The 23,717-nt window shown below is 45.5% G+C and overlaps 1 protein-coding gene across 1 annotated transcript in view; it reads left to right on the forward strand.

The window, feature by feature from the left end:
* The window catches only part of GTF3C1 (general transcription factor IIIC subunit 1), a 154,787-nt gene that overhangs the window by 68,193 nt on the left and 62,877 nt on the right, over window positions 1-23,717 (forward strand). The window contains 9 exon segments of the mRNA XM_030212790.1: window positions 204-301; window positions 6,060-6,156; window positions 6,989-7,006; window positions 7,008-7,167; window positions 7,602-7,715; window positions 7,718-7,751; window positions 11,497-11,632; window positions 19,439-19,514; window positions 22,709-22,894. Coding sequence (XP_030068650.1) covers window positions 204-301; window positions 6,060-6,156; window positions 6,989-7,006; window positions 7,008-7,167; window positions 7,602-7,715; window positions 7,718-7,751; window positions 11,497-11,632; window positions 19,439-19,514; window positions 22,709-22,894 — 919 coding nt within the window.

Below are 23,717 nucleotides of genomic sequence, written 5' to 3' on the forward strand. Positions count from 1 at the left end.
TAATTTGTCCTTATGTCATGATGAACTAAATAGAGACTTGAAGATTTTTGCCTAATTTTAGACAGTCTTTGCACCAACTTCTCCCATCATTAGTAGTTAATTTTTTTTTTATTCCTGAATGTTTAGCAGTAGTATCCTATTATTGCTTGTCTTTCAGTCATCATTACAAAGTATGTGTAAATGTCTCTAATTATACTGTTTAGGTGGAAAACCTCGAAGACTTTTTAAAAGATCCTATTAAGAAACACACTTTGATCAGTTTTTACCTAGGTCAGTTTCGGCAAAGAGCTTCTATATAGAGGTAAAGTGATCATTGGAAAACCAGTTGCAAGCATTATTGAGTTTCCAAGCTTTGTTTAGAAATGGTGGAAATTTTAAGGAAGAGCATTGCAATTGCTTTTCACTGAATCAGATTTGTTTTAATGTATACGTAGAAATTCTGGTTCTCAACAGCAAATTTGTTCGGGTAGGTAGGAGGAAATTTTCAGCAGCATACCTGCTTGTGAGGTCTTTATGCATGTACTTTGATACTGCTTTTCAGAAGGAACCTGCCAAGGCATAAGTACATAAGTATTGCCATACTGGGAAAGATCAAAGGTCCTCAAGCCCAGCTCCTGTTTTCAACAATGGCAAATCCAGGTCACAAATACCTGTCAAGATCCAAAAAAAAGTACAAAACATTTTATACTGCTTATCCCAGAAATAGTGGATTTTTCCGAAGTCCATTTAATAATGGTCTATGAACTTTTCCTTTAGGAAGTCATCCACACCTTTTTTTAAACTCCGCTAAGCTTACCCCCTTTACCACATTCTCTGGCAACGAATTCCAGAGTTTAATTACACGTTGAGTGAAGAAAAAATTTTTCTCCGATTCGTTTAAATTTACTACATTGTAGCTTCATCACATGCCCCCTAGTCCTAGTATTTTGGGAAAGCGTAAACAGACGCTTCACACCTACCCATTCACTCCACTCATTATTTTACAGACCTCTATCATATCTCCCCTCAGCCGCCTTTTCCTCCAAGCTGAAGAGCCCTAGCCGCATTAGCCTTTCCTCATAGGGAAGTCAATCCCATCCCCTTTATCTTTTCGTCGCCCTTCTCTTGCACCTTTTCTAATTCCACTATATCTTTTTTGAGATGCGGCGACCAGAATTGAACACAATATTGAGGTGCGGTTGCACCATGGAGCGATACAAGGCATTATAAACATCCTTATTTTTGTTTTCTATTCCTTCCTAATAATAATACCTAACATGCTATTGCTTCCTAGGCCGCAGCAGCACACTGACAGAAGGTTTCAACGTATCATCAACGATGACATCTAGATCCCTTTCTTGGTCTGTGACTTCCTAACGCAGAACCTTGCATGATGTAGCTATAATTCTGGGTCCTCTTTCTCACATGCATCACTTGCACTTGCTCACATTAAACGTCATCTGCCATTTAGACGCCCAGTAGTCTCCAAGTCTCGTAAGGTCCTCTTGTAATTTTTCACAATCCTCCCGCGTTTAACGACTTTGAATAACTTTGTGTCATCAGCAAAATTTAATTACCTCCTAGTTACTCCCATCTCTAGTTCATTTATAAATATGTTAAAAAGCACGGTCTCAGCACAGACCCCTGGGGAACCCCACTACTACCCGTCTCCTTTGAGAATACTGACCATTTAACCCTACTCTCTGTTTTCTATCTTTAGCACCAGTTTTTAATCCACAGTAGAACACTACCTCCTATCCCATGACGCTCTAATTTCCTCTGAGTCTTTCATGAGGTAACTTTGTCAAACGCCTTGTGAAAATCCAGATACACAATATCAACCGGCTCCCCTTTATCCACATGTTTGTTCACCCCTGCAAAGAAATGTAGTAGATTGGTGAGGCAAGATTTCCCTTCACTAAATCATGTTGACGTTGAGGCATAGTTCAAAGCACTTAGCCTCCCAAAGTTCCATAGAAACCTATGGAACTTAGCTCCCCAAAGTGCTTTGAAAATATGCCTCAATGTCTCATTAATCCATGCTTTTGAATAAGCTCTGTAATTTTGTTCTTAATAATAGTCTCTACCATTTGCCCAGCACTGACATCAACTCACCGGTCTATAATTTCCTGGATCTCCTCTGGAACCTTTTTAAAATCAGCGTTACATTGGCCACCCTTCAATCTTCCGGTTCATGCTCGATTTTAAGGATAAATTACACATTACCAACATAGCTCGCAAGCTCATTTTTCAGTTCTGTCAGAACTCTGGGATGAAGACCATCCAGTCCAGGAGATTTGCTACTCGTTAGTTTGTAGAACTGCCCCATTACATCCTCCCAAGTTTACATAGAATTTATTAAGTTTCTCCGATTCGACAGCTTCGAATTCCATGTCCGCACCGTATCCCACCTAAGTCTTCCTCGGTGAAGACCGAAGCAAAGATTTAATCTCTGTTACGGCTTTGTCTAACCTGATCGCCCTTTTACTCCACGGTCATCATAGCGGTCCAACCGATTCTTTTGCCAGCTTCCTGCTTTTAATATACCTAAAAAAAAATTTACTATGTGTTTTTGCCTCCAACACAATCATAGGCGGTCAGTGGCCCAACGTGTTTGGGGAGGCTAAGGGGGTTGGGCCAGGGGTGGAGCTTAAATCCTAATTGTCTGAAAACACACAGAAAAAAATAAATAAAAATAAGTCACAATACCTTTTATTAAATTTAGATTTAAATATGTATCATATGTCAAAGAATAAAGTGATTGCTCAAAGCATACTAACCACAATCGCTCAAACTGCAAAACACTATGCACATCTTTGTGCAAAAACACACTCGGAACTTTACTGTACCAAAAATATTACACTGGGCAGAACCTAATACACCATTAGGGGCTTATAGCCCATTTAGTTATGTTTAAACAAAAGAGATCTGCATTAAAAAATATTTATTTTATTTTGACCTATAAAACCACTTGTCCCTGAAACATGCCTAAAAACAGAATAATCCAGTTGTGTATCTAAAATGCTAATTCCTACAAATGAGATGACATTAAAATGTGATTCCATGTGCCCCAGCTTTAGCCTTGTTACGATCAACAATCAAGAACAACCTGGATGCAGCAGCTCAAAAGTTTGTTTGTTTTGTTTGGGCTGAAGGCAGTGAGGATGTCATGCTGGGGAAACACATTAACCAAATTGGCTTCCTTGTTTACTTACTGGGCTACAAAGGCTCACTTCCACTCGTTTTGGGAGTCTTGCATCTTTCTCCCTGTTTCTTCTGCTGCCTGCTGTCTCGCACTGAAGAGTTCTGCCTCGGCACCGGCAATTCAGAGACTCAGAGTCAGCCTTCTGCCAGCGTCGGGGCTTCTTCCTCAGGGCGTCCAGGACTCTAACGTAACTTCCTCTTTTCTGCAGAGCTGGGAGGGAGTGAGACATGCCTGAAGAAAAAGCCCCGATGCTGGCAGAAGGGCTGACTCTGAGTCGCTGAATCACCGGTGCCGAAGCAGAACTCTTCAGTACAGTAAAAATGACGACGGAGACGGTGGTCAGCAGAAGAAACACAAGAATGGTCAGGGTTGGGCTGGGGAGGCTTAGCCTCCCCAAGCCTCTTATACGGGCGCCTATGAACACAATCTTTTTTTTCGAAGTCCCTCTTAGCCTTCCTAATCAGCACTTTGCATTTGACTTAACATTCCTTATGCTGTTTCATATTATTTTCAGTCGTTCCATTTCTGAAGGATTCTCTTTTAACTCTAATAGCTTCCTTCACCTCACTTTTTAACCATGCCGGCTGTCGTTTGGTCTTCCGTCCTCCTTTTTTAATACACAGAATATATTGGCCTGGCTTCCAGGATGGTGTTTTTGAACAGCATCCACGCCTGATGTAAATTTTTGACCCTCGCAGCCGCTCCTCTAGGTTTTTTTTTTCACCGTTCTCATTTTATCATAGTCTCCTTTTTTAAAGTTAAACACTAATGTATTTGATTCCTATTTATACTTACTTCAAAGCTAATATCAAATCTGATCAATATTATGATCACTGTTATCAGGCGGCCCCAACACCATTACCTCCCCGCACCAGATCATGCGCTCCACTAAAGACTAGGTCTAGAATTTTCTTTCGTCTGCTCCTGTACCAGCTGCTCCATAAAGCTGTCCTTGATTTCATTTACCCAGTCAATATCGAGGTAATTGAAATCACCCATTATTATCGCGTTCCCAGTTTGTTTGCGTCCCTAATTTCCTTTAACATTTCTGCATCCGTCTGTTCATCCTGGCCAGGCGGGCGGTAGTGCTTTCCTATCACTATCCTTTCCCTTTACACATGGAATTTCAATCCACAGTGATTCCAAGAAGTGTTTTGGTTTCCTGCAGAATTTTCAATCTATTTGATTCAAGGCTCTCCTTAATATACAATGCTACCCCTCCACCAATTCCGATCCAACCTATCACTACGATATAATTTGTACCCCGTTATGACAGTGTCCCACTGGTTATCCTCCTTCCACCAGGTCTCAGAGATGCCTATTATATCTAATTTTTCAGTTAGTGCAATGTATTCTAACTCTCCAATCTTATTTCTTAGGCTCCTGGCATTCGCATATAGACATTTCAAAGTATGTTTGTTCCTATTTACATGATGCTTAGTACTTGACAGTATTAATTTGCAATCTTTGTCTGGTTTTTATTTTATTTAAGGACACCTGATCTACTATGGTCTCTTTTGCAACCTCACTATCAGGGTACCCTATCTTCCCTGTTTTGGTGATATCTTTGAAAGATACCTTCTCCTGAACCATGCGCGTTTTGAGCGTCTGTCGGCCTTCCCCCCCCGTTTACTAGTTTAAAAGCTGCTCTATCTATCTCCTTTTAATGCTGATGTTAGCAGCCTGGTCCCACCCTGGTTAAGGTGGAGCCCATCATTTTGGAATAGGCTCCCCTTCCCCAGAATGTTGCCCAGTTCCTAACAAATCTAAAACTCTCCTTCCTGCACCATCGTCTCATCCACGTATTGAGACTCCGGAGCTCTGCCTGTCTCTTCGGCCCTGCGTGTGGAACAGGTAGCATTTCAGAAAATGCTGCCCTAGAGGATCTGGATTTGAGCTTTCTACCTAAGAGCCTAAATTTGGCTTCCAGAACCTCTCTCCCACATTTTCCTATGTCATTGGTACCCACATGTACCAAGACAGCCAACTCCTCCCCAGCACTATCTAAATCCTATCTAGGTGGCACATGAGGTCCGCCACCTTCGCACCAGGCAGGCAAGTCACCAGCTGTTTGAAGCATGCACTTTCTTGATGTGGCTAAAATTCTGTGTATTGTTCACAACAAACATACTTCTAGTTGCATGAAGAGGTAGCTTTCCTGGTAGCATGTTTAGTAGATCAGGGCAGAAAATGTCTATGGTTATATTCTATTATGCTTAATGTATCATCCTTCCTGTAAAACATAGAGCGATTTACAAATAAAATAAGAGGGAGAAAGGAAAGCCTCGTAGATGACATTTCAAATGTTTGCACTTTTCCAACAAAACTTTGCCTGTTAAAAAAAGAAAACAAAATCAAATTTCAGGTGCAAGGAACCATGTGTAACTTTTTACCTGCAGCCAGTGGCATTCCTAGGCTGGCTGACACCCGGGGCGGATCGCCGATGCGCCCTCCCCTGGTGAAATTACCCCCCCCCCCCCCCCCCCTCCCCTGGTGTATATTTACCTGCTGGGGGAGTGCCGCGCGGCTGTCGGCTTCCGAGACTGCTTGTTCCCTGCTGCTCCCTCTGCCCCGGAACAGGAAGTAACCTGTTCCGCGCAGAGGGAGCAGCAGGGAGGGAACGAGCGACTCAGCCAACAGGTGCACACCGCCCCCCCCCCCCTTGGTACGCCACTGCCTGCAGCAAGCCAGAAATCAAAAGTACGTTTGTACTTTTCCCTTGAGAACTGGTGCAAAAAACCTCACAGTTAAAATGCATATGTGCAAAATTCCTTCATGCTTTCTGTGTATTGATCCTATTTATATTTCTAATAATGTTTATTTAAATGTAAGAATCTGGTTAAATATAAGAATCTGGATTTTTTTTCCATTGCAGGAGATACATCTTTTCTGTACTGGAGAGTTTACAGAGACTGTGTTATATGGGGCTGATTCAGTTGGTCCCATCTGAGAGATTTCAGGATAAAGATCAGGTCAATATTTAAATTGAAAATGGGTTTTTATATTGCATATATAGTAACATCTGTATTGGGCAATGATGTAAATTCTACCCAGGCAGCTACTATAGTCTAGGGGCCTTAGGAAACAGGTGCCCAATGCTTAGCTCTCCTGTATGTTCTCAGGTGAATTGCTAAGAAGCCCATATGAATAAAATGGGCTTCTTAGCATTAGCACGTGCTAATTATTGGTGTGCGCTAAATCCATTGGTACACCTTAGTAAACAGAGCCCTATGGTTAATATTAATTAGATGCATTTCTGCTTGGGGAAATATGAGCTTCTTTTACTAACCTGTAGAGTAACTTTCAAAGCCGTTCCTAAGGGTAAAAAGTGTTGACCCATGGAAATGAGCTATTTGAAAAGTGGCTGTCCATACTTTTTTGTTTGTTTGTGTGTTACATTTGTACCCGCGCTTTCCCACTCATAGCAGGTTCAATGCCGCTTACATAAGTTATACAGGTACTTTATTTGTACCTGGGGCAATGGAGGGTTAAGTGACTTGCCCAAGTCGCAAGGAGCTGCCTGTGCCTGCAGTAGGAATCGAACCCCAGTTCCCCAGGACCAAAGTCCTCCACACTAACCACTAGGCCACTCCTCCACTCCATGGGTAAAAGTAGTTTGCCGTACTTTAGCTGCAGGATAGGGCATGCTTTCTCTTTGAAAATTGTTTCAAAGTTATGAATAAGAAGTACCTCAGACTTTGCAACTATGCAGAAAGTATGAAAAGTCGTTAAAAAAGCACTCTTGCTACTGTGAGGAATTCTTTTTGTAGTGTACTCATATTTTGCTAACAATATATTTTGCAGGTATTTGTTTACATGAAGAAAAAATGCATCTATTGTTGATACCACTATCTGTGACCCACATTATAACCTGGCCAAGAGCAATCGTCCTTTTGAAAGACGTTCGTACATTTTCAACGTTTTACAGGATGTGGAGAATTTTTGGTTTGATCTGCAGTGCGTCTGCCTCGATACACCATTAGGTATGATAGATTATTAGTAATAATCCTATTCCTGAATTTTGCTTTGTCTTACCCCACTTTGTTTCTGAGCTGGGAAGAAAAAGTATTGTAGTGTGTCTTTAACTCATCTAATTTACACAGTAGTGGACAAGGCGGGATCCTTAAATTATAGAAACTGGAAAGGAATTCAAATTAGGTGAGGCATATTAATCCAAGTCAAATGAAGGACTTTGGTATTTGACTAATTTCTGATATTGTGGAGATCGCAGTGGAAATTTCTCTGTGCTTGAGCAGATCACATTCTAAAAAATTGGGATTGGATTGCTGGCAAGTTTTGCTCTATTACCTTCTGATCCTAGTTCAACTAGCATTAGCTTTGAAAGAAGCACATGTTAAAATTGCTTGTCATTCATTTCTTCTCAATCACTAATGCATGTGGGATGTATTCTTTGCAGGAGTTGTGCGCTGTTCTCGTCCAAGGAAAAATAATCCACAAACTCCAAATGGGGGCGATAACAGTACTGAATTAGATTTGGAAACAGAGCAAGAGACAGCTATGAATAAACACCATCTGAGCGCAAGTGTGCATTGTTAGAGTATACAACGTATGTTTGTTGTTAAGTTACTTTTTTATTAGAACACTTTTATTGATGGCTCTTTATTTGTGTTATGGTTGGGGACATCTTTAGGTCACTGATTTGAATCCATTCCAGATCATTTTCTTCCCTGGTGGCATCCGTTTATACATTATCTTCCATTTCCTCTTCTATCCAAGTACCATGGTTAGACGAGCAGGCTGAAAACCAGAAAAGCCCAGGTCAAATCTTGCTGCAGCTCCTTGTTATCTTGTGCAAATCATTTAACCTTTCATTGCTTCAGGTACTAACAGGGATTGTGAGCCCTCCAGGGACAGAAAAATACCTACAGTACTTGTATGTACATTGCTTTGATGGATTTCAGGCGTGCAGGCAGTATATAGGAAATCAAATAATTTTGTTAAAAAGTTTTAAAAAGATCCTCTTATTGACAAGAAGGATGAGACTATCTTCTGCCAGAACTGGGAAATAGAAACATAGAAACATGACGGCAGATAAAGGCCATATGACCCATCTAGTCTGCCCATCCTCTTTAACCCCTAATTCTTACTGTTCCTAAGCGATCCCACATGCTTATCCCATGCCTTTTAAAATTCTGGAACAGTCCTAGACTCCACCACCTCCACCGGGAGGCCATTCCATGCCTCCACCACCCTTTCTGTGAAATAATACTTCCTTAGGTTACTCCTAAGCCTATTCCCTCTTAACTTTATCATATGCCCCCTCATTCCAGAGCTCTCCTTCATTTGAAAAAAGGTTCTCTTCCTGTACATAAATGCCCTTGAGATAGTTAAACGTTTCTATCATGTCTCCTCTCTCCCGCCTCTCTTCCAGCGTATACATGTTGAGGTTCATAAGCCTGTCCCTATAATTTTTGCATTCAAGACCGCATGCTAATTTCGTAGCCGCCCTCTGGATCGACTCCATCCTGTTTATATCTTTCCATAGGTGCGGTCTCCAGAATTGCATGCAGTACTCCAAATGAGGCCTCACCAGAGACTTATACAACGGCACCATCACCTCCTTTTTCCTGCTGGTCATGCCTCTCTTTATGCACCCAAGCATCCTTCTAGCTTTGGCCGTCGCTTTTTTCTACCTGTTTGAAAGCTGTCAGACACAATCACCCCCAAGTCCCGCTCTTCCTTCGCACACTAAAGCACTACATCCCCTATACTGTACTGCCAAATACATGACCCTGCATTTTTTGGGATTAATCTTAGTTGCCAAATATCGATTCCTCTAGCTTCGCTAAGTCCTTCAGTAATGCTACTGAAAGGGGATTATAAGATAAGGGTTTTCTCTGCTTTAGGGGCAACCTTCAAACAGCTAGTACTGGGACATAGTACTAGCTGTTTGAAGGTCTGCAGTTAGTAGCACAATCAATAATGTGCACAGATTGAAAGCTCAGTCTAGATGCATTAGTTTCCTCCTTTGACCTATGCACACTTCCAAAATGGCCTCTTTTTAATGTGGTTAACAGTACGTGGATTGTGAAACGCTACATATACTTTCAGCTGCATTGAGGGAGCACAGTTTTCAGACCATCGATTTACACAGCAAAGCACATTTTACCCACATAAATAGCAATGAAAATGTGTCATTGTAGTTTCAGTTGGGGGGGGGGGGGGGGGAAGGAGAATGCTTAATACCTCTAGTCCAGTGGTTCTCAACCCATAAGCATAGCCATATTGGATCAGATCAATGTTCCATCCAGCCCAGTATCCTCCTACCAGCAGTGGCCAATCCAGGTCACAAGTACCTGGCAGAAACCCAATTAGCATCACCATTCAATGCTACCAATCCCAGGGCAAACAGTGGCTTCCTCCATGTCCATCTTAATATGCACTTTTCCTCCAGGAACGTGTCCAAACATTTTTTTAAAAACCCAGATATGCTAACCATCGTTACCATATCCTCCAGCAATGAGTTCCAGACCTTAACTATTCTTTGAGTGAAAATATTTTTTCTCCTATTTGTTGTAAAAGTATTTCCATGCAATTTCATTGAGTGTCCCCTCGTCTTTGTACTTTTTGAATGAGTGAAAAATTGATTCACCTCCTCCTGCTGCACAGCACTCAGGATTTTGTAGACCTCAATCATATCCCCACCCCCCTCAGCTGTCTCTTTTCCAAGCTGAAGAACCCTAACCTCTTTACTCTTTCCTCATATGGTAGCAGTTCCATCACCTCTATCATTTTGGTCGCTCTTCTTTGAACCTTTTCTAATTCCACTATATCTTTTTTTGAGATGTGGTGACCAGAACTGAACGCAATACTCAAGGTGAGGTCGCACTATGGAGTAATATAGAGGCATTATAATAATCTTGGTCTTATTTTGCATCCCTTTCCTAATAATTCCTAGCATCGTGTTTGCTTTTTTGGCCTCCCCCGCCACACACTGGACAGGTTTTCAATTGCTGTCAGTACTGTTTGCCTAGGTCTTCTGATAAAAATACTTTTTTAAAGTTGTAGAAAACAGCAAGGCCTCCTTTCTTTAACTAGCAGTGCTAGAGCACATAGTGGGGGTAATTTTATAAGTGGTCACCTGGACTGAGAGGGCAGGAAAGCACCTATTTGAAACCTATTTTATAAAGACATATAGGTACCTTTGTTACCTTTAGAAAGGTAGCACAAATCCTCCAGAAATTTTAAAGTATGCACATAAATCATTACTACCCCAGATCATGCATCCAAGTGAATGTGCATAAAAGTACATGCAATCTTGCTATCGCTTACTCTTTTACACGTAGAGTAATTTATTAAAGGTATTATACGCAGGCATTATACTGTTTTAGTTACCCTCCTGATGAACTTTAAACAATTAATATCTACTGGGAATAAAGTGTTACTACTTCAATTTGACATGTCCAGTGCGTTTGACATGGTGGATCATAATCTTCTCATTCACCTGTTGGATACTTTTGGAGTAGGCGGTAACGTACTTAACTGGATTAAGGGCTTTCTGTCTCTGAGATTGTACCACATCAAAGCCAAATCTATTATTTCAACACCGTGGAAAGCTTATTGTGGAGTACCTCAGGGCTCACCCCTTTCCCCTACTCTTTTCAACATCATGTTGATTCCACTTGCAAAAAGCTTATCAAAACTGGGCCTAAATCCATTCATCTAAGCAGATGATGTGACCATCTATATCCCTTTCAAATCCTCACTAGCTGAAATCTCAGACACAATAGCTACTAGTAGATCTACCTTCAAGAAATGCATCGGTGACTGCTCGATCCTACCTTATTCAACATTATCCAAGCTGCAAGTCTGTCAAATATAAACTGCTCTTTTCATCTTCTTTCTCCTACGTCAACCCAAAATCTTGGAACGCTCTACCTAGGCATCTAAAAGTGATTGACAACCACCAGCTATTCAAGAAATCCTTAAAAACATTTTTATTCCAAAAAGCTTATCACCCACTTTATGCTAAGCCTTCACCTTCTTCATGTTGACTATAGCTGTTTAGCCGCCGACTACTTCCACCTAGTAAAGCATCCTAGTATTATCCTCTTGTTCTTTCCAGACCTTCTCACTTTTGTATCACTACCCTCTATGCATTGTAATCCTTTGTAAGCCACATTGTGCTTGCTATAGTGGGAAAATGGGTATAAATGTACCATAAATAAATATTAGCATGTACACACGAAAATGAATTTATAAAATTACCCCCAGTCTAGATATCTGCATCTTATATTGTTTCTGTCTTAATCATGTCCCTCTCACCTGGAATATCCTGCATTGTCTTGTAGGGGAAGTCAAGAAGTTATGGATGATGGATCTGTTCCTGGTGATGGACTCGGAGCTGCAGGATTAGATTCTAGCTTTTATGCACATTTAAAACGGAACTGGGTTTGGACAAGCTATATTATAAATAAAATGAAGAAGGTTAGTAATACATAATACAGTGCTTATTTCTTCCTTAAATCAGCTTTAGTATTCTCATAATTTAGTTAGACCCATATTTCATATGATTTATATCTGTATGAAATCCTGACTTATTTTGGTTGCCTTCTGTAAACTTTTCATTTATTCTCTTACGTGCGTATTCCTTGTTTGCATCATTTACAATTTTATTCAGTTGCATATGGAATAACTTTATCCATCAGAAATTGAGCGTTTTCAGTGCTCGACATAGTATTTAGGGGATTACAGATGACTGTTCCAAAATGCATTCAGTCTCAGTAATGAAAAAGAAGTAGCTAAATATGTTTTGGTGGCTTTTTGGATTGGTGGCAAGATATGAGAGAGCAGGGTGTTATGTTTTATGGGACTTGAAATAACCCAAAAGAAATACAACAAAATTTGAAATAGTCTATTAGTGGAGGTGGATACTGTCTAATGAAATCTGAATGCACTTGAGACTGCTGTAGAAGGATGTGGTTGGAACAAGGATGAGGGGTGGGTAAAAGACTTGGGTGGGGGGGAATCTGATTACAGGAAAGTATGTGCTTCTCTTGTCAAACCAAAAGAAGGCTATTAGATAGACTTGATGGACTAATTAGTTGTTATCTGCCATGGTAAGAGCAGAGGATAACATTGACACTCACACTTTGCTAAGAAAAAAAAGTGCATGTAAAGAGGCAGACAGCAGGTCTTCATCATTAGAAGAAGAATAATGTAATGTCTTTTCTCCGAGGACAAGCAGGCTGCTTGTTCTCACGACTGGGTGACGTCCGCGGCAGCCCCCACCAACCGGAAATAAGCTTCGCGGGACGGTCGACACGCAGGGCACGCCCACCGCGCATGCGCGGCCGTCTTCCCGCCCGTGCGCGACCGCTCCCGCCAGTTACTTTTTTTCCGCGACTGAGAGAGTTGTGTTTTCCCCTCTCTCTCGTTTCAGCCGCCGGATTTTTTCGACCGCGTTACGCGGATCGTCGCTTTTGGCCTGTTCGGCCTCTTCTTCTTCTTCTTTCTCTTTTATTAAAAAAAAAAAAAGAATTTTGCGCGTGTGGAGCACGCGCTCCTTCTTTTCCCTCGCTTTCTAGCGGGGACGCCTCGTTGCGGCCTAGTGGCCGCTCGGTCGGTTTCAGTTTTCGTGGTGTGATTTTAGCCACCATTGCCGACTTTGACTTCGCCGACGCGATTTTTCCGTCGATGTCCTCGAAGGTCCCGAGTGGATTTAAAAAGTGTGGTCGCTGCGGCCGGCCGATCTCGCAGACCGACACCCACGCTTGGTGCCTCCAGTGCCTCGGGCCGGAGCACAATCTCAAGTCGTGCGTTTTGTGTCTCGGTCTCCGGAAACGGACTCAGGTTGCGAGGCAAGTTCTGCGGGACCGTCTTTTTGGAACTTGCGCCGGCCCCTCGACGTCGACCTCGACGGCATCGGTATCGAAGACCGGTTCTTCGGTACCGGTATCGATGCCCGAGACATCGGCACCGATGGCAGCGACCCCAGGAGAACAGGTCCCGTCGGCCCGCCGGTCCGCCGGCGAGAGTGGGGTAGAGAGACCGCGTGGGCAGTCGGCCCCGGTCACTCCCTCAACTCGTGAGCCACGGGACCGAACCCTGTCGGACCCGGTACCCCGAGACCGAGGGGGATCGACCTCCTCCTCCTCCATGCCCTCCGGCACCGGTGACGTGCACCGGAAAAAAGACAAGAAGCGCCGTCACCGGGAGCCCTCGGTGCACCCTGAAGAGGAGTCGACGCCGAAGCGTCATCGCAGAGAGGAGAGATCTCCGTCGGTGGTGGAGGTACCGACGCGTCGGGGTTCCGGCACCTCGGTGCCGTCTCCTGGCCCCCAGCAGCTTCCGGCACCGACACCCTTACCGGCCCCACCGCCTTTCCCGGCAGCGGGCCTGGACGAGTGCCTCAGAGCCATCCTTCCGGGGATCCTGGAAGGGCTGATGCGCCAGGCTGTGCCGGCGCCGGGGGTGCTTGCGCCCTCGGCGCCGATGACTGTGGCGCCGGCGAGCTCTAGCCCGGCGCCGGGGCAGTCGACACCGCCGCCGCTTGCGGTGCCGGTCTCGACAGCCACGCAGGTGGAGTCCCCGTCGACGTCGATGGAGGGAGCTCCGTCCCCGCCGGCGCGGGAGTCCACCGCTCGACGACACCGAGACCTCGGTGCCTCGACGTCGAGCCGGGCCCGGTACCGGACGCAGCTACATGAGCTAATGTCCGATACCGAGGATGAGGACTCGTGGGGGGAAGAGGAGGACCCGAGATATTTCTCCTCAGAGGAGTCTACGGGCCTTCCCTCGGACCCCACGCCGTCACCGGAGAGGAAGCTCTCACCTCCTGAGAGTCTCTCCTTTGCCTCCTTTGTGCGGGATATGTCTATAAGCATTCCCTTTCCCGTGGTCTCTGTGGAAGAGCCGAGGGCCGAGATGCTCGAGGTCCTCGACTATCCATCACCACCTAGAGAGTCCTCCACGGTACCGCTGCACAATGTCCTGAAGGAGACGCTGCTCCGGAACTGGGTGCGACCACTAACTAATCCCACCATTCCCAAGAAAGCAGAGTCCCAGTACAGGATCCACTCTGACCCAGAGCTCATGCGGCCCCAGTTGCCCCATGACTCAGCGGTCGTGGATTCTGCTCTCAAGAGGGCACGGAGTTCGAGGGATACCGCCTCGGCGCCCCCGGGGCGGGAGTCTCGCACTCTGGACTCATTTGGGAGGAAGGCCTACCAATCCTCCATGCTCGTGACCCGCATCCAATCTTACCTGCTCTATATGAGCATCCACATGCGGACCAATGTGCAACAGCTGGCGGACCTGGTTGATAAGCTCCCGCCGGAGCAGTCCAGGCCTTATCAGGAGGTGGTCAGGCAGCTGAAGGCGTGCAGAAAGTTCCTGTCCAGGGGGATTTTTGACACCTGTGACGTGGCATCTCGTGCTGCGGCCCAAGGTATAGTGATGCGCAGGCTCTCATGGCTGCGTGCCTCTGACCTGGACAACCGCACCCAGCAGAGACTGGCTGACGTCCCTTGCCGGGGGGATAACATTTTCGGTGAGAAGGTCGAGCAGATGGTGGACCAACTGCATCAGCGGGAAACCGCTCTCGACAAGCTCTCCCACCGGGCGCCTTCAGCACCCGCCCCCACGGGTGGGCGTTTTTCCCGGGCACGGCAGGCTGCACCCTATTCTTTTGCAAAGCGTAGGTACAACCAGCCGGCCCGAAGGCCTCGCCAGGCACAGGGACAGCCCCAGCGCGCTCGTTCTCGTCAACAGCGTGCGCCTAAGCAGCCCCCTGCGCCTCCACAGCAAAAGCCGGGGACGGGCTTTTGACTGGATCCACGGGAACATAGCCGCCCTACAAGTGTCCGTACCGGACGATCTGCCGGTCGGAGGGAGGTTAAATTTTTTCACCAAAGGTGGCCTCTCATAACCTCCGACCAGTGGGTTCTCCAAATAGTGCGGTGCGGATACGCCCTGAATTTGGCCTCCCTGCCTCCAAATTGTCCTCCGGGAGCTCAGTCTTTCAGCTCCCTTCACAAGCAGGTACTTGCAGAGGAACTCTCCGCCCTTCTCAGCGCCAATGCGGTCGAGCCCGTACCACCCGGGCAGGAAGGGCAGGGATTCTATTCCAGGTACTTCCTTGTGGAAAAGAAAACAGGGGGGATGCGTCCCATCCTAGACCTGAGAGGCCTGAACAAATTCCTGGTCAAAGAAAAGTTCAGGATGCTTTCCTTGGGCACCCTTCTGCCAATGATTCAGAAAAACGATTGGCTATGTTCCCTGGATTTAAAGGACGCATACACTCACATCCCGATACTGCCAGCTCACAGACAGTATCTCAGATTCCGCCTGGGCGCACGGCACTTTCAGTATTGTGTGCTGCCCTTTGGGCTCGCCTCTGCCCCACGAGTGTTTACAAAGTGCCTCGTGGTGGTGGCGGCGTATCTACGCAAGCTGGGAGTGCACGTGTTCCCATATCTCGACGATTGGCTGGTCAAGAGCACCTCGGAGGCAGGAGCCCTCCGGTCCATGCAGTGCACTATTCAACTTCTGGAGCTGCTGGGGTTTGTGATCAATTACCCAAAGTCCCATCTCCAGCCTACTCAGTCTCTGGAATTCATAGGAGCGCTGCTGAATACCCAGACGGCTCAGGCCTACCTTCCCGAAGCGAGGGCTACCAATCTCTTGGCCCTGGCTTCGCAGACCAGAGCGTCTCAGCAGATCACAGCTCGGCAGATGTTGAGACTTCTGGGTCATATGGCCTCCACAGTTCATGTGACTCCCATGGCTCGTCTTCACATGAGATCTGCTCAATGGACCCTAGCTTCCCAGTGGTTTCAAGCCACCGGGAATCTAGAAGATGTCATCCGCCTCTCCACCAGTTGCCGCACTTCACTGCTCTGGTGGACCATCCGGACCAATTTGACCCTGGGACGTCCATTCCAAATTCCGCAGCCCACGAAAGTGCTGACGACGGATGCATCTCGCCTGGGGTGGGGAGCCCATGTCGATGGGCTCCACACTCAGGGTCTGTGGTCCCTCCAGGAAAAGGATCTGCAGATCAACCGCCTGGAGCTCCGAGCGATCTGGAACGCACTGAAGGCTTTCAGAGATCGGCTGTCCTGTCAAATTATCCAAATTCGGACAGACAATCAGGTTGCAATGTATTACGTCAACAAGCAGGGGGGCACCGGATCTCGCCCCCTGTGCCAGGAGGCCGTCGGGATGTGGCGTTGGGCGTGTCGGTTCGGCATGCTCCTCCAAGCCACGTACCTGGCAGGCGTAAACAACAGTCTGGCCGACAGACTGAGCAGAGTCATGCAACCGCACGAGTGGTCGCTCCATGCCAGAGTGGTACGCAAGATCTTCCGAGCGTGGGGCACCCCCTCGGTGGACCTTTTCGCCTCTCAGACCAACCACAAGCTGCCTCTGTTCTGTTCCAGACTTCAGGCACACGGCAGGCTAGCGTCGGATGCCTTTCTCCTCCATTGGGGGACCGGCCTCCTGTATGCTTATCCTCCCATACCTTTGGTGGGGAAGACCTTACTGAAGCTCAAGCAAGACCGCGGCACCATGATTCTGATCGCGCCCTTTTGGCCCCGTCAGATCTGGTTCCCTCTTCTTCTGGAGTTGTCCTCCGAAGAACCGTGGAGATTGGAGTGTTTTCCGACTCTCATTTCGCAGAACGACGGAGCGTTGCTGCACCCCAACCTTCAGTCTCTGGCTCTCACGGCCTGGATGTTGAGGGCGTAGACTTCACTGCGTTGGGTCTGTCTGAGGGTGTCTCCCGGGTCTTGCTTGCCTCTAGGAAGGATTCCACTAAAAAGAGTTACTTTTTCAAGTGGAGGAGGTTTGTCGTGTGGTGTGAGAGCATGGCCCTAGAACCTCGTTCTTGCCCTGCACAGAACCTGCTTGAATACCTTCTGCACTTATCAGAGTCTGGCCTCAAGACCAACTCAGTAAGGAATCACCTTAGTGCGATTAGTGCTTACCATTATCGTGTGGAAGGAAAAGCCATCTCTGGAGAGCCTTTAGTCGTTCGATTCATGAGAGGCTTGCTTTTGTCAAAGCCCCCTATCAAGCCTCCTGTTGTGTCATGGGATCTCAACGTCGTCCTCACCCAGCTGATGAAACCTCCTTTGAGCCACTGAATACCTGCCATCTGAAGTACTTGACCTGGAAGGTCATTTTCTTGGTGGCAGTTACTTCAGCTCGTAGGGTCAGTGAGCTTCAAGCCCTAGTAGCTCATGCTCCATATACCAAATTTCATCACAACAGAGTAGTGCTCCGCACCCACCCAAAGTTCCTGCCGAAGGTGGTGTCGGAGTTCCATCTTAACCAGTCAATTGTCTTGCCAACTTTCTTCCCCAGGCCGCATACCCGCCCTGCTGAACGTCAGTTGCACACATTGGACTGCAAGAGAGCATTGGCCTTCTACTTGGAGCGGACACAGCCCAACAGACAGTCCGCCCAATTGTTTGTTTCTTTCGACCCTAACAGGCTAGGGGTCGCTGTCGGGAAACGCACCATCTCTAATTGGCTAGCAGATTGCATTTCCTTCACTTACGCCCAGGCTGGGCTGACTCTTGAGGGTCATGTCACGGCTCATAGTGTCAGAGCCATGGCAGCGTCAGTGGCCCACTTGAAGTCAGCCACTATTGAAGAGATCTGCAAGGCTGCGACGTGGTCATCTGTCCACACATTCACATCTCATTACTGCCTCCAGCAGGATACCCGACGCGACAGTCGGTTCGGGCAGTCGGTGCTGCAGAATCTGTTTGGGGTGTAAATCCAACTCCACCCTCCAGGACCCGAATTTATTCTGGTCAGGCTGCACTCTCAGTTAGTTGTTCTTCGTAGGTCAATTTCTGTTGTTCCCTCGCCGTTGCGAGGTTCAATTGACCTGGGTTCTTGTTTTGAGTGAGCCTGAGAGCTAGGGATACCCCAGTCGTGAGAACAAGCAGCCTGCTTGTCCTCGGAGAAAGGGTATGATACATACCTGTAGCAGTTGTTCTCCGAGGACAGCAGGCTGATTGTTCTCACCTACCCTCCCTCCTCCCCTTTGGAGTTGTGTGTTTCATATTTTTTGCTAGTCATTCAACTGGCGGGAGCGGTCGCGCACGGGCGGGAAGACGGCCGCGCATGCGCGGTGGGCGTGCCCTGCGTGTCGACCGTCCCGCGAAGCTTATTTCCGGTTGGTGGGGGCTGCCGCGGACGTCACCCAGTCGTGAGAACAATCAGCCTGCTGTCCTCGGAGAACAACTGCTACAGGTATGTATCATACCCTTTACTGCTCCCAAGATCATGTTTTTCATTAGTTAAAATAAGTTGTATAAAAGGTGTATAATATGCAATGAGAAACAGTGCAATGTACATAGATCTGAAATATAATTTAGGCACATTATGTTTCTGAGTTACACATACTCAGGGAACACAACCTCTAAATACAGCTAAAAGTAAGGGCAGTGAAGGCAGTTTTGAAATTTATCTACTTTGTTTCAGCATCCACAGATGGTAATCCCTGCAAACTTTGCACCAGTCATGTAAAGGAAAGTACAGCGGGCAAGTCAGAGGGAATAACACAAAGTATCGTTAGGAAAAAGAGTGTATCAGGCCGGCCACATATGGAACAATCAGGTGGATTCAGAAGTGAGAGAAAGCAATGTTTTATTCACAACCCGACATGACCTGTGTTTCAGCTATCGCCAGCTTCAGGGGTCAGTCAAAGGTCAGTCTGAAGAATTTTTTTCAATCACAACAATACAAAAGAAAAACACTAGAAGTTCTCTACACAACATACTCGTGAACAATGGTGGTTGCCAGCATCAAGAGTCACTGGCCATGTTGGGTTGTGAATAAAACATTGTTTTCTCTGACTTCTGAATCTGCCTGATTGCTCCATCTGGCCAAAACAATATGCACATCTGTAAATGGAGGTAAAAGTATGCGTGTTAGAGAACAATGTACATACATTTACCCAAATACCAGGTGGGCAGTTTTCAAAATTCCCTTTTACCTGTGTAAATAGCCCTCATTATGGAACACAGCCACTTTTTAATGTTGGCATCATTGAAGGTGTACCCTGGTGTTAGTATCATGTAAGAAGGCTCCTCCCCATCCCACTTGCCGCTTACCACCTGGAACTTTGGAATAAGAGAGGCCTTCTCTTTAACTCCCATGAACTGCCTGGGCCACTAGTTGGCCTAGCGTTGAACCCAGTATTCTGTTATGATGTTAATCGTGACATCCCATATGTGAATTTCATAAAACACTTCTGTGGGGTTTGTTTTTTAGGATAATTTGGTTTCTGACAGCGGTACTACAGTGCGACTTCAGACTTTCCTAAACAGACATTCCTTTCCGTTGGGAGGTAATATTTGAATAGTAAATTTACATCAACGTTGGAATCTGTTTTGAATAAAATTTCTTAGATTTATTTAACCTTTGTGGAACTCATAGCTAAAATGAGAGATTTAGCCACCCTCTCAAGGCTGGAGAATGATTTTTCATAAACTTGAATTGACATGCTGTCATTTAGTCCTTTTTTATGAGTTTCTTTCCAGTTCCTTATTTTGAATTTGAACATTTCTTGGTCTGTCTGTCTCTGTCTTTCTTTATTTAAAACATTTTAGATCCCGCATCATCTACAAATCTGGGGGGCAAACAAAAAAGCATTCATAATTTAAAAGTATTAAACAAGTATCAAAAACAATATAAAAATACAAAAGTAAATAAACATAGTGCCTCAAATTACATGAAAATTATAGTCAAAACTGTCAAGTCATTTACAGAGCTTCAATGCTGCACTCATAATAACACAACAGAAGGCAGTGCAACTAATATCATGAGTTGTATAAAAGCAACACTGTGATTATCGAACACCCCAGTCCTATTCTGTAGGAAAGGCTTGTTGAAAAAGAGAGGTTTCTAACTATTTTCTAAAGGAGAATAAGGATGGTAGTGAACTTAGTGGCAATGCAATCCACAAAATCAGGCCTGCAATCATAAAAAAAGAAGCTCGATATTCATCTAATCTAATGTGCCAAAAAGAAACCCCTTATCTGTTTTTCATCTTTGCAGTGGCGTTCCGATGCGCCCCCCCCACCCCCCCGGGTGCAGCGCCCCCCTCCGTGCAGCGCGACCCCCCCCCCCCCCCCCCCCGGCGAAGGGACACCCGCCACCCCAGCGAAAGAATCCCCCCCCCCCCCGGGTGCACGCCGCTGGGGGGTGCTGCGCGCCGGTCAGCGTCGTTGGTTTCCATGCTCCCTCTGCCCCGGAACAGGAAGTAACCTGTTCCGGGGCAGAGGGAGCATGGAAACCAACGATGCTGACCAGCGTGGCACCCCCCCAGCGGCGTGCACCCGGGGCGGACCGCCCCCCCCCCCCCCCCCCCCCTGGGACGCCACTGCATCTTTGCAATATTTGTAATATTGTGGACCATTTTGATGCCCCCAGAAAAAGTGGTATATCAGTTAAACCAAACCAACCGTATGGTTCCTTTGAAGAAACCAGTAAGCTAAGTGATAACTTTTATGGATTGCCTTGCAACCCATTTCATTTTCTTAGCCAAGGGGGCAGTTTTCAGAGGCCTTTCCACATGGCAAATGCTTCCATTTGTGGGGAAATGGGGCAGCACTTGGAGTGAGGTTACGATAAGCCAGTGAAAAAAAAAAAGACATGAGGGCTTCATTTCTAAATTTTCACAGGGCTTTTCTTTTTCTTTACCCTGTAGGGTTTCCCCCCCCCCCTTCTTTACCCATGTATTTGAAGTTAAGAATATCTGTAGCACTAGGCTACCAGCAGATTTTCAGAGGGAAACTCTGTGATCTTCTTACCCCATGATTGCATAGTTTACCTTGGTAATCCACTTTTGAAAATTTTCCTCTGTGAGGGCAGCTTTTAAAGAAATCCTCTCTCCCCCCCCCCCCCCTGATAGACAGGTGTTTATCTACAGAAAAGGTCCTTTTAAAAAAAATGTCCATGGGCCCTTCCTGGGAAAAGATTGGAGGAAGTCGGGATAGGTCCACTGAAGATGCACTAGTATTTTATTTTGTAGCCACAGGCATGCAAGCCAAGTAGAAAGACTCAAAATTACTCTCCCGGGGGGAGGGGGGGTAATTTTCATACAGCCAGCAATACTGCAAAGTCCACATCTTACCTGTGACCTTTATACTAGTTTTCAAAGTGAAATTGTGTGCATACTCTCACTTAGATCATTGTCTTAGGAAAAATTACCTGTAAACGTTTGCACTTCCTTTTTCCAGACAAAACAATGCACATACTTCTGAAAATGCAAAAATAAGCATGCTGTTTTAATCCCCACTCTAATTCTATCCCAGAAACACCTCGTATTAAAGGTTAAAGCGTTTACATTTTTGAACCATGTGCATACTTCTGCCTGCACACAAGCGTGCACGTTCCACATTTTGTCCACCAGAATGAGTTTGAAAGCTACCCCTCTGCCACCATGTTCCTAGCTCTCTGTCTTTGTTCAGTTTTTTTTTGTATCTTGCTCATACTTAAAGCAGAACTTCAGAAGTTTAATTTAAAAAGCATTGGTGGTTTAAAAGAAATTCCCTGTACACCAGCTTATTTTATAGTGTTCTACCTTCATAAGGGAGGGAAGGAGGGAGGAATTATCAGGTCTATATTCAGTAAGCTGGCATGTAGTAATGTTACCCAGATGACTTTAGCTGGATATTCAGTGGGACTTCTCTGGATTTTAAAATTATCTGACCTACACTGGTCAGAATCTGGTAAAGCATTGGCCCTTTTTTTTTTATATACAAATCTCCTCTCTTCCCCAGAAGAGCAAACTTACTGGGGGACTCAAAGGGGCCTCCTTCCGCCCTCCCCAACCTTCCCATCCCACAATGAAAAAAAATTATAACATTCCATTCGGTCCAACTCTCTTCCACAAAACTAATAAAAATTGTAGTGGGCCAAGCTTATCCCTCCAGCCCCCAACAAAACCCCCAAGTTCTTAGGAAATGTGTATAAGGCCAAGCCACCAATCTCTCACCCCACCATCCCCCATCCCCTACTTTAAAAAGGTGGGCCATTTGTCCCAGATACCATACCCCCCCCCCCCCCCCCCCCCCGAATTTCCAGAAATGTCAAGACCAGAGAGAGAGGCTGAGACCTTCTTCCACTGGGCTGAATAATGAGGGTTGCTCTAATAGGTGTGCTGACACTTAAACACTTAATATTCATTTATTCATGTAGCTCACCAATGATTGGTCCCTGAAGGTTAAAAGTACTTCCCTCTTAAAATGTGCTAAAAAATTTTCTGAGGTCTTCAGTGGAGAATTGGCCAAATCTATAGTGAAGCAGCTGTGAGATGTGTTTGGAACCTTAATGTGACACTTTGTGAATTCGCCAGCCTGTTCACTGTAGATTTATTTTGTGTTTTATGGTGTTCTTGTTTTTGTTGTCCTTACTTTAGATCTCTTTAAACATCCTGCTGGTTCTATTTCAGCACTGGACATAGATATTTTTTTTCTTTCTGTCATACAGGTGAATGGTCTAATTGAGATATACTGATGTTATTCTAATGTGTTTTAGCAAATAGGTTAAATATCATGGGAGGGCCACAGCGTATCACTGAGCTGGCTGCTGAAGAGGAGGAGGAGATTCAAGTTGAAAAGGAAGGAATACTAGAAAGAAACAAGAAGGGCAGTGGTGGCAAAAACCAGAAACGCAAGAGGCTTAAAAAGGACAGTGGAAAGAAGACAAAGAGAAAAAAAAAAGGTAACCTTATAATAGGCCACCTAACTCGTGCGGCAAGATGTGCATAAGTTTCCATTTGAAAATTGGTATAAATGTGTGTATACATTCCCCTTATAAATGGCCCCTCAAAAAATTCATGCCCACATTTTGCTCTGATATTTAGTACACACAGATTATGTGCATATATGCATTTACCCACAGATTCTACCTATATAAGGCATGGCGAGTAGCATGCATTAAATTGAGCGTGTGCCCAATTTATGTGTGCTACTTAGTTGAGTAATAAGCCAATCGGTGATGATAATTGGCCAATAACCAAATATCATCACTAAATGGCAATAATTGGAATTTATGCGTGCTTCCTTTTTAGGCATATTCTAAAAACAGATGTAAATTCTAATGCACATAGCTGAAAAGGGGGCGAGGCCATGTGAGGAGTGTGTCAGGGATGTTACTCAAATTTAGGTGCGTTGTTATAGAATTTGGGGGAATGTGCCTAAATTCAGGCGCGAGTAATTTACACCAGGTTTTCAGTGGCGTAAATGGCCACGTCTAAATGTAGGCATGTTCCCCGGCCCTATGTGCTATTCTGTACATCGCACCTAACTTTAGGCACGTTCTATAGAACAGCATAAAGCACTTTTCGGAAGCATCTAGATTTTAAATGCGATTTACAGAATCTGGCCCTTATTGTACAGATAATGCACGTAAACACTCATCCTTTCCTAGCTGGTTCCCCCATTCCCCTCTCCCCAGTTGTGGTAAATCTGTGTTCGTACAAACTGAATGTACATATTTTTACCCCATTTCTGCACATAAACCTCTGTTTCATGCATATAAATGG

This window comes from Microcaecilia unicolor, chromosome 8 (genome assembly GCF_901765095.1).
Source record: "Microcaecilia unicolor chromosome 8, aMicUni1.1, whole genome shotgun sequence".
Classification (NCBI taxonomy): Eukaryota; Metazoa; Chordata; class Amphibia; order Gymnophiona; family Siphonopidae; genus Microcaecilia; species Microcaecilia unicolor.